This window comes from Rana temporaria, chromosome 1 (genome assembly GCF_905171775.1).
Source record: "Rana temporaria chromosome 1, aRanTem1.1, whole genome shotgun sequence".
NCBI classification, from domain to species: Eukaryota; Metazoa; Chordata; class Amphibia; order Anura; family Ranidae; genus Rana; species Rana temporaria.
Window position 1 is genome coordinate 431,938,661 of NC_053489.1, and position 11,855 is coordinate 431,950,515.

At 41.7% G+C, this 11,855-nt stretch overlaps 1 protein-coding gene across 1 annotated transcript in view; it reads right to left on the reverse strand.

The window, feature by feature from the left end:
- Positions 1–4,659, reverse strand: part of LONP1 (lon peptidase 1, mitochondrial) — an 83,021-nt gene extending 78,362 nt beyond the window's left edge. Inside the window, exon 1 of the mRNA XM_040325724.1 lies at positions 4,119–4,659. Coding sequence (XP_040181658.1) covers positions 4,119–4,598 — 480 coding nt within the window. The 5' untranslated portion in view covers positions 4,599–4,659. The remainder of the gene's footprint in view (positions 1–4,118) is intronic.
- Between the last annotated feature and the right edge of the window lie 7,196 nt (positions 4,660–11,855).

An 11,855-nucleotide genomic window follows, 5' to 3' on the forward strand; every position in this document is an offset into this window, starting at 1 on the left:
CCCTGCTGAAGAGAAGCATCCCCACAACATGATGCTGCCACCACCATGTTTCACAATGGGGATGGTGTGTTCAGGGTGATGTGCAGTGTTCATTTTCTGCCACACATTTTGCTTTTAGGCAAAAGTTCAATTTAAAAAGTTAAAGAGCACCTTCTTCAACATGACACCAATAATGGGGGATGGGTTCTGATGCCGAGACATTTTGTGCTCCTGAGAGCCAGTCTGCCCCCCCCCCCCCCCCCCCCCCCAAAAGTCTTAAGGACAGTAAACTGGTCCTTTGTTTAGCAATTTGGAAGACCCCCTGTTCTATGCAGGTTGTTAATCTATTGTTTTTTTTTTACAAGATTATGTAGTAGACCTCACAAATGTAAATCTGATGAGAATACCATTGAGGTTTACAATTCAGAGCTTTACTACAAACACAGAAAAATTGTACTTCACCTTCTCACGCAGCCCTGGCGTCCCTTCAACAGGTTCTGTCTACCTGGCGGGCAGGAAGTATCATAACAATTATGTGACGACTGTGGGTGGGCATCACAGTGGTCACATGATCGGAAACTGGTCCTGCTGGCTATCCTGTATAAAAGATCTGTCTATCTTATCTTAAATCTGAAACCGCCTCAGTCATATGATCCTGCAGCTCTAAGGGAGCACTTGACAATGGCTGCGAGTTTCAGGAGCCGCGACATCACCCACAGCCCAGCCGTTATCAGCACCCTCTTTCCCCTGCAGCAGCCACTTACTGACATGGGGGCTGGCACTTCAGGTTCACATGACTGGTGAGTAAGGCAAGTACACAGATTTTTTTATAATACAGGTTAGAAAGAGGGGACATTTTTAACCACTTGCTGACTGCAATACATAAACCTACATTACAGACGACCCGGAAGTGTGCATAGGAACTTCCTGCTTCCTCATATTAGAACTCAGAGACCAACCTGCCCATTGTAAAGCCGCTATATTATATATATATATATATATTCAGTACAGCGCACATTCAGCCTCGCCCCGGACTACCTCAATCACGAAACGCGTAGGGAGGCGCTGGTGACGTGCAACGTGACTTGTGTGCTGGGACGTAGTAGCCATTATTTTGCTGGTTGGTAACACCAGACTGTTCGCCTGTTATACCTTACTGAAACGTGAGTGCAACACATTTTTTAAACTTATCAATAAAAATATGACTAGGATGTCTGCATTATAAAGTGTTTTCTCTCTATTGGGTAGTATATGTGGCAGAGGAGCAATTACATTTATTCCCAATGCGGCTGTAAAGCTGACATTGAAAGACATCTGGGCTTGCTTTTATCTATCTGAAGGAGCTGCAGTCCTATCCCCATGCTGCTGAGGAGCGGATATTGAGAAATACCTAGGCTTGTTTAATCTACCTGAGGGTAAGAGGCAGTGTGTTTGGGTGATGGTGGCGGTGTCCTCACAAGTGTTTTTTTCAAGATTTACTACTGTTCTTACTATGGAATTTTAAGTGGAGTGGATTCATGATCTATTCAATGCACTGAAAAGTTCATGCTGGACTTTAATACAGTTCCTATTAGCGCTACACTATCCATTATATTATCTGTGGTGCTATAAATCGCATATTGTGTCAGGTGCTTTTATGTTATTTTATTTAATTTTATACACTCCCAGTAGAGCTTGACGATAAATCGTCAAGAATAGTTATCGCAATTTAACCGTTGCAATCTTTACAAAATATTTCCCAATCTTTTGTATGCAGAGAATTCTCTCTGCTCTCTGCTGTCAAAAGGAAGTAAAAATCCAGGCAATCTGCCAAGTATCAGAACATTCTTTATCAGTGGAACTTAAGTCTAAACATTGTAACAATTTGTCTTTTACATCAAAGGAATAGAATTCTGTACATAACTTAGGAAAGTTTAACCACTTAAACGCTAAACCTATTTGATTTTTTTTTGCCGTTTTCAAGTAAAAATCATTTTCTTTTTGCTAGAAGATACGTCGTACTGTATTTGCGCAGTGGTCTTTCAAATGTAATTTTTTGGGAAAAAATTACTTTAAATAATAATTAAAAAAAAAAACAACCAGTAGCGTTAGCCCAAATTTTATTTGTAAAATGTGAAAGATTTTACGCCGTAAGAATCGTGATCTTTATTCTGAGCAAAACAAATGTTGAATCTCATTTTGGCCAGAATCGTGCAGCTCTAACTCACAGCGCAACAAATTTGTTTTTTGTATACGTTACAGTTTGCAAGTGATTTACCAGGGTTATGGCCAAAGATAACAGCCACAACCTCGTACCATTTCTTTTCTTCAGGCGGCCGGCTCATGAGGGGACCACAGATCTCTCCATAAAGGAGGACATGTCATCCTTATTTTATTACAGATGTTTACATTCCTTGTAAACAGCATAAAAGTGATACAAAAAAAAAAAAGGGGGGACAGTGTAAAAAATAAAATTAAAGCACCCATCCTTCCATGCTCACGTGCAGAAGCAGACCTCCTCTGTAAAGCATTGCCTATGGAGATTTTTAAGATGCGTAATTTGTCGCCATTCTACAAGCGTCTACAAATTTAAAGCATGACACGTCAGATACCCATTTACTCTGTGTAACTTCACATTAGACAAAAAAAATAAAAAATTGGGGCAGATAGTGTTTTTTAAATTCATTAACCTCTTTAGCACCGAGGACGTCCCTGGGACATCCTCCACTTTGAGCGGTGATATCTGAATGATGCCTGCAGCTACAAGCATCATTCAGATATCGCCGTCTTCAGCCGCCGATTCTCTGATCCATAAGAACAATCAAAGCAGCGGTTCCGCCGCTTGATCGTTCTTATAGGCAGTGGGAGGGGACGCCCCACCCTCCCGCCGCCATCCGGTGCTTCTCCGGGCCATCGGGGGCCCGGAGAGCGAAATCGGTCGGCGCTCGCTGCAGAACCATAGAGATGACTGGTGCCCACACAGGCACAGTCATCTCTATGACCGTCGCAGGACCGGGCGCGACATTATAACGTCATGCCCGGTACCCAGAAGTAAACAAAGCCGCAATCGTGGCCGTCGGCATGTAATCGGTGATTTTTTTTTTCACCGATTTCATGCTTGTAAGCCTGGAGGAGAGATGTGGGGTCTTATTGACCCCACATCTCTCCATAAAGAGGACCTGTCACAGTGATCCCTATTACAAGGGATGTGTACATTCCTTGTAATAGGAATAAAAGTGATAAAAAAAAAAATTATTTAAAAAGTGTAAAAATAAAAAAAAGTTAAATAAAAAAAAAATCAAAACGCCCCTGTCCCCGTTATCTCGTGCGCAGAAGCGAAGACGCATTCAGGTGCCGCCCACATATGTAAACACCGGGCCAAACCCCACATGTGAGGTATCGTTGCGTGCGTTAGAGCGTGTGCAACAATTCTAGCACTAGACCTACTCTGAAACTCGAAAATAGTAACCTGTAAAAAATGTTAAAGCGTCACCTATGGAGATTTTTAAGTACCGAAGTTTGGCGCCATTCCATGAATGTGCGCAATTTTAAAGCGTGACATGTTAGGTATCTATTTACTCGGCGTAACATAATCTTTCACATAATACAAAAAAATTGGGCTAACTTTACTGTTTTGTTATTTTTTAATTCATGAAACCATTTTTTTTCCCAAAAAAAAGGCGTTTGAAAAATGATTGCGCAAATACTGTGCGAGAAAAAAAAGTTACAATGAGCGCCATTTTATTCCCTAGGGTGTCTGCTAAAAAAATAATATACAATGTTCAGGGGTTCTGATTAATTTTCTAGCAAAAAAATTTAGATTTTTACATGGAGAGAAGTGCCAAAATTAGCCCGGTGGGCAAGTGGTTAAAGTGTATTTTTTTTTCCAAAAAAGCTGCATTTGCAAAATCGCTGCACAAATACTGTATGACATAAAAAAATTGCAACAATCGCTATTTTTTTCCCCAGGGTCTCTTCTAAAAGTTTATAAGTAACTTTCTAGCAAAAAAATAAAAATTTTAACTTATAAACAAAAAGTGCCAGAAAAAAAGCCTGGTCTTTAAGTGGATACGAATAATTTAAGACTTTTCTTCCACCTAAACCTGCTCTCTCCCTAGCTTCCTCCACACAGATTGTCCCGTGTGTATGTCAGCCCTTACCTCGATGATCTTGACGAACCTGGGGAAGACGGGGTTCCTGGACACTGCGATGACAGGCACATTGGGGAACACCTCGGGAACAACGAGAGGAGTGAGAGCAGTCACTATGGGTGCGCTATAAGCAGCAGCTTCTTCTGCTCCTCCACCATCCTCCCCACTGCTGCTCTCATCTCCTCCTTCCCCGGACTGTGCCCCGTCCTCTCCAGAGAAAGCACCGCTGCCCCTACTCCCGAAGTCATGCACAGATCTCTGGTGCACGGTATGCAGCTGAGGGACATGGGAAGAAAAGGTAGCGCTGAGACAGCGGATTAGCCGTGTCCTGGCTGATGCAACCTGAGTGTAATAGGAAGAGCTGACAGCGGAGTAACGCCTGCCTCTTATGTGTGGGCTCCAGGCAGTCTCCGGTACCGCTCCTATTAATCCGACCCTGCATTGTCCCAGCCACCGGCTGCAGCTCCATAGCCGCTGATAACCTGTCATGCTGTCAGCTTCTCTCCGACCCGGTCCAGCACGCTGCTTCCGGCGCACAACGGTAATGTCAGAGCCTTTCCACCAATGGACAGGCAGCCACAGACGCTATGCTGATGAATCCTCAGCGGCCATGTTTGGTGGGGGCATATTATGCAAAAAGTTCTAGCTGTATGTGACCTTGAGCACTTTTTATGTACTGTAACACAGTTTTCGGATCCTCTCACACACTACACATGCTTATGCAGTAACAAAAATGTGTGTACGTTTATATGCATTAGACCCCATTCACACTCGCTAGTTTTAGCTTTACCAGCTGTTATAGCTAGCTGCTTTTAACCCCCTGCTAGCAGCCGAAGAAAGTGCCCTGTGTTGCGGCGCTTCTGAAGCGTTTTGCATGCACTTTGCCAGTGCTGCTCCTTCATTTCAATGGGCAGGGCGTTTTGGGAGTGCTGTATGGACTGCTTCCGCAACGCCCCAAAGATGCTGTTTGCAGGACTTTTTTTTCCCATCCTGCAAGCGCATCGCACCAGTATGAAAGCACTCAGGCTTTCACACTGGGGTAGCTTAACAGGCGCTATAGCGCTAAAAAATGCCTGAAAAGTTCCCCATTGTGAAAGGGGTCTTAACCACTTAAAGACTGCCGCACAACGATATACGTCGACAGAATGGCATGGCTGGGCGAACAGGTTCAGGTTCATCACCTTTAAGATTCCCTTTAAGACAGGAACAGGTTCATCCCCTTTAAGATTCCAGCCATGGGTCACGAACGCGCCACCGCCGGCACGCTCGCGACCCGGTCCGAAGCTCCATGACAGCACCCACGGGACCCGTGGACCCAATCGCCGCCGGTGTCCAGCAATCGGATCACAGAGCTGAAGAATGGGGAGAGGTAAGTGTATACAGACCTTTCCCTGTTCTTCCTAGTGGCATGTCACTGATCGTCTGTTTACTGTCATAGGGAACGATGATCAGTGACGTCACACGCCCAGTCACGCCCCCCTACAGTAAGAATTACACACTAGGGCACACTTAACCCCTACAGCGCCCCTAGAGGATAACGCCTTCACTGCCAGTGTCATTTTGTCGCCGTCACGATAAAAATCGCTGATCGCCGCCATTACTAGTAAAAAATAAATATTTTTAATAAAAATGACATAAAATTAGCCCCTATTTTGTAGACTCTATAACTTTTGCTCAAACCAATCAATAAACGCTTATTGCGATTTTTTTGTACCAAAAATATGTAGAAGAATACATATCAGCCTAAACTGAGGGAAAAAAAATGTTTTTTTAAAAATATTTTTTGGGGATATTTATTATAGCAAAAAGGAAAAAATATTGAATTTTTTTCAAAATTGTCGCTCTATTTTTGTTTATAGCACAAAAAATTTAAACCACAGAGGTGATCAAATACCACCAAAATAAAGCTCTATTTGTAGCAAAAAAAGGACGCCAATTTTGTTTAGGAGCCACGTCGCATGACCGCGCAATTGTCAGTTAAACTGACGCAGTGCCAAATCGCAAAAAGGGACCTGGTCCTTTAGCTGTAAAATAGTCCAGGGCTTAAGTGGTTAAAGAGGTTGTAAATCACAATGTAAAAAAACAAAACACCTGTAAGACAAAGGCACAATGAGCTAGTATGCATCGCATACTAGCTCATTATGAAATACTTACCTTTGAATGAAGTCCTGCAGCAACGCCAGAATACCGCTGACACAGCTGACATCTTACCTGGTGTTTCCCGGTCACGGCAGGGGCCCTGAAGAAATAGTACGGGCAGCCGTTTCTTCAGAGCGCATGCGCCAATGATGTAATAGCCAGCGTATACAGTATCTCCCAAACTGTGCACGTTTTGGAGATATTTACAGTACCTATAGGTAAGCATTATTATAGGCTTAACTATAGGTAAAAACAAAATAGAGGAGTTTACTTCCCTTTCATTGTGGGTTGCGGTGTGAATAAGGTTAATAGAGGGGAAATCTTTCAATGGGGACACTAGTTCTGGTGACCTGGGGGTCCCCCAAGGAATTCTCTTAATTTCCTCTAACTTCCTGCTTGGTATTGGGTTAGGATTTGGAAGTGAAGGAAAATTTCCTGGCTTATTGAGTAATTTTTTGGGGTAAATTGGCCCTCAAATTTTTTTTGAATACTTTGGGGTGCAACAAGGCTTTGAAGACCAAAATGTCAAGAAGAAATGTGTCCCTTTAAATATTCACACCTTTAGCCAATGGCTCAGGGAGGCAGAAAATGTGTAAAAACAGGTTTAAAAGTCCTCAAAACGGATGCAACAAGGCTTTAAGGGCCTAATCCTCAAAAACCCGGCGCAACATAACTTTTGCCATTTAAGTTACACTGCCGCAAAATCTCTAACTAAGTGCCCGATCCACAAAGCACTTACCTAGAAATTTTGAGCGGTGTAACTTAAATCCGGCCGGCGCAAGGCGTTCCTCTTCAAATGGGGGCGATTCCCATTTAAATTATGTACACATATTCGCCAGCACACCAAGGATCATTTAAAAAACGTCCAAAAATGTAATGCATAATAGCGATCCAAAAAGCAACGTTTCGAGGTCACGCAGGACCTCTTCGTCAGGCCTGACGAAGAGGTCCTGCATGACCTCGAAATTATGCGTGACCTCGCAATTATGCATTAAATTTTTGGACGTTTTTTAAATGATCCTTGGTGTGCTGGCGATTATGTGTACATAATTTGCTTTCCAGTTCCCAGCTGGTGATCGTTTCAGCACCCTTTTACTTATTGGCCATTTTCCTGGAAGGTGTGCAGTTGGAATATTTTGTGACTCCCATTTAAATTAGGCGCGCTCCCGCGCCGGCCGTACTGCGCATGCTCGTGAGGTCATTTTCCCGACGTGCATTGCGCGAAATTACGTTACGCCGAGCTTTGTGGATCGCGACGGGTCAATAAAGTTGCGTCGGGAAAAAAAAAGATACGGCGAAAAAAAAAAAATTTAAAACAAAAAAAAAAACCGCGTCGCTGGGGACAGAAGGGTCTGCTTTTACAAGGTGTAAACAGTTTACACTTTGTAAAAGCAGCCCTAATTTTACACATGCAACTTAATACTTACAGAGAAAAAACGAAGCTGAAAAGTAAGTGCTAATTTGCATACCCGAGGCGGCATTTCGACGCAAAATGCCCCCAGCGGCGGATGCGGTACTGCATCCTAAGATCCGGCAGTGTAAGTCCCTTACACATGTCGGATCTTCTGACTATCTCCTGGAAACTGATTCTGTGGATCAGTTCCAAAGATAGAAACAGGGATACGACGGCGTATCAGTAGATACACCGTCGTATCTCTTTTGAGGATATGGCCCTAAATTCCTTAAAAAATAAGGATGGGCGAAGGGTTCAGACCAAACATGAGTTTGGCCTGAACATTGGCCGTTCGGAAGTTCTCCGAACACCCAAATTAAAAGGCCGTTCGACCAATTGTTCGGCCCGCCGAACGACCACAATGCACTGTAAGGCACAGTGCATTGAAAGCCCTGATTGGCTGAAGCAATGGAAGCTTAGCCCAATCAGAACACACAGCACTGTCAGAGCCAGTGGCGGCTGCTGCTCCATTATTTTGGGGGGGCGCAAACAAAGCCCCAACCAACCCCCCCCCCCCGGTCACTCGCCCACAATAGGTCCTACAGATAGATATACAGACAGACCAATAGAAAGACAGACAGACAGACATTGTGTGGAAATAGAGACAGATGGATAAATATACGGACAGATAAATAGACAGATGGAGAAATAGATAAACATTGGGTAGGAGGGGGGGCAGACAGACAGATAGATATACAGATAGATAGAGAGATAGATAGATAGATAGATAGATAGATAGATAGATAGAGATAGATAGACAGACAGATAGATATACAGATAGATAGAGATAGATAGACATACAGATAGATAGATACATAGATATACAGATACATAGATAGATAGATATACAGATACATAGATAGATAGATAGATAGATAGATAGCTAGATAGATATACAGAAAGATAGATAGATAGATAGATAGATAGATAGATAGATAGATAGATAGATAGATAGATAGATAGACAGACAGATATGCAGATAGATAGATAGATAGATAGATAGATAGATAGATAGATAGATAGATAGATGAACGGCACCCTATCGGATAGCTTTTCACTGAGTAATGGGACCCGGCAGGGGTGTCCGCTTTCGCCTCTCCTATTCGTCCTTTCATTGGAGCCTTTACTGGAAACAATCCGGATGAATCAGGATATAGAAGGGATAAAACTTGACAGAAGGGAGCATAAGATATCCGCATTTGCGATGACATGATGCTATTCGTATCGACCCCAGGGAGACATTGCCTAAAATAATGATGGAATATGAACTGTATGGGGAGATCTCTAATCTTAAAAATTAATAAAGATAAAACGGAGATATTAAGTATATCATTAAGCCCACAGGATCGTAGGGAACTTGAGGGGCTATATCCATTTAAATGGAAGCAAAGAAGGATGAAATATTTAGGTGTATACTTGTCCAGCGTGGAAAGATATTTCTATGAGGACAATTATATACTACTATTGAAATAAAGTAAGATCAGATTTAAAGGGATATAGTATAGACAGAGTATCATGGTGGGGAAGGGTGAGTACTATAAAAATGATGATTTTGCCGAAAGTTCTCTATATCTTTTCAAACACTCCTATAAAAATTCCAGAAACATATTTTAAAATCTTGGAAAAGATAATAGGAGGTTTCATATGGAGGGGTATAAAAAGCCGCGTATAGCAGCTGAGACTCTGATAGACCCAAAGAGGAAGGAGGAATACAGATGCCGGATTTCAGAAGGTACTATGAGGCAGCGGTAATAAGGAGGATTACAGACTGGGTGCAGGGTGAGGGTGGAAGCAAAAAAAAATGGGTAGAAGTTGAAGAAAGTCTAAGTAAAAAAGAGCTAGGGAATATAATATGGGTACCGAGGCAACATAGGGGTTTACCCCGGGATATGCCTGTAATAACAAAAGAAACTTTTAGAATATGGGATAAGGTCTGTAAGAAAAATAAATTGCCCTACAATAGCCCCCTGCTGCCATTAACAGGTACGGACTACTTCCCACCGGGTAAGGAGGGGGGATGGTACCGGAGGTGGTCAACCTCAGATACCCCAAGATTGAAGGATCTATTAAAAGGTAATGAAGTATGCTCGGTGGGAGAACTCCAAGAGAAATATGGACAGCACCCAGGGGACAGGTGGAGACACAGACAAGTCCAACATTTTGTTAGTACTCTGTCGAAGCCCTTGCGAGCTATGAATGAATTAAATAAATGGGAAAAACTTATGACCCAAGGAGAATCTGGGAAAGGGGGAATATCAAGTATCTATAAGATGTTGACAACCAAGATAGATTTAGGGAAATTGAAAATAATAGAAAGTTGGGAAAAAGAACTCAACCAAACCATATCCAATAAGAAGAAGAGACAGGTATTAGAATATGTTCAGGCCACTACGATGGATGCAAAAGTAAAAGAAACTAATTATAAGTTACTCACTAAATGGTACTTCGTACCGATTAAATTGCATAGAATGAATGGAGAGGCCTCCCCCTTATGCTGGAGAGAGTGTGGGATGGAGGGAACACATGCCCACATATGGTGGCAATGCCCCCTCATACAGGCATATTGGCGGAGATATTAGGACTGATAAAAAAAAAATCAGTGGATAAGCGATAAAATATGACCCATGGAATGTCTGTTCTCACACTACAAGTATGTCCAGGAAAAAGTATAGGGGTTCCTTGGTCCCGTTTCTTTGAACGGAGGCCAAGGCACTAATACCTAGGAACTGGATGGAAAAAAAAAGCACCCACGATAGGGGAATGGCTCCAAGAAATTGATAAAATGAGAGTGATGGAGGAGCTGTGGTCCTTTAAGGCAGAGTCTGGGCTAAGATATGAAATGATCTGGAGGAAATGGAGGGACTTCAGGGCGGGGGGGGGGGGGGGAGGGGGAGGGGGGGGGGAGGAGAGGCTGGAGAGGAATAGGGGAGACCGGTGGTGGGAAACCTCATGCTCCCCCCTTTTTATTTGTTCTTTCACTTTTCTTTCTTTCTATTTATATTTTTTTTTTTTTTTTTTTTCTCTCTTCTAAGTAAATATACAATAAGGGGAATTAGCCCCTCAACTTTTCACTAGTAGTCTAGATGAACTCCTTTTTTTTCACAATCCCATCGTGTTTTGGTGCACTTAAGTAAATATATATTTAGGGGAATTAACCCCTACTCCGCACTATATTTCAGTAAGATTTTTTATTTTTTTTTTAGAAGAAAGTGTTTTTAGTTTTTTTTTCATGGGGTAGTATATATTTAATTTTTTTATTCTTTTTTTTTTCTTTTTTATATATTATTTTTTTTTTTTTTTTTTCTCTCTCCTCTTCAATGTTTATGTTCACCTAAGTAAATACACAATAAAGGGAATTAACCCTATAGTTTAACCGTTTTTTCCTTTTTCTCTCTCTCTTGTTCTTCATAATATCACTTTGGTTATTATATTTAACGTAAATACACAATTAGGGGACTTAACCCCCTATAAATCTCACTATATCTAGGTAGGACTTAATGTCTCTTATTTGGTCTTCACAGGGGAAAGTGTTCCCCCCCTCTTTCTTTTTTTTTTTTTTTACATATTTAAGAAAATACACAATAAGGGGAATTAACCCCTCTACTTTTCACTGGTATTCTAAATGAACTCCCTTTTCTTCACAATCCCATTGTGTTTTGGCGCACTTAAGTAAATATACATTAAGGGGAAGTAACCCCTAATCCTCACCATATTTCAGTAAGATTTCGTGTTTTTTATTTTTTTTTATTTTTTTTTTTTTTTTAGTTTATTTTCCCTCTCATGAGGTAGTATATACTGAATTTTTTTTTTTTTTTTACACCTAAGTAAATACACAATATAGGGGAATTAACCCCGATAGTTTAATTATCTTTTTCTTTTCTTTTCTTCTGGTTCCTCATAATTCACTTTTGTTATTATATATCTAAGTAAATACACAATTAGGGGAATTAACCCCTACATATCCCACTATATTTTAGAGGGACTTATTACCTTTTTTTTTTTTTTTTTTTTTTTTTTTTTTTCCCCTCTCTCTCCTCCCTCCTCCTCTCGGTCTGTCTCTCCCCTCTCCCGCTGTCTCCTATGTCTCTCTCTTTCCCTATGTCCCTCCCTGTGTGGGTATTGTCATCTATCAGGGAGGATGGAAGGGGAAGGAC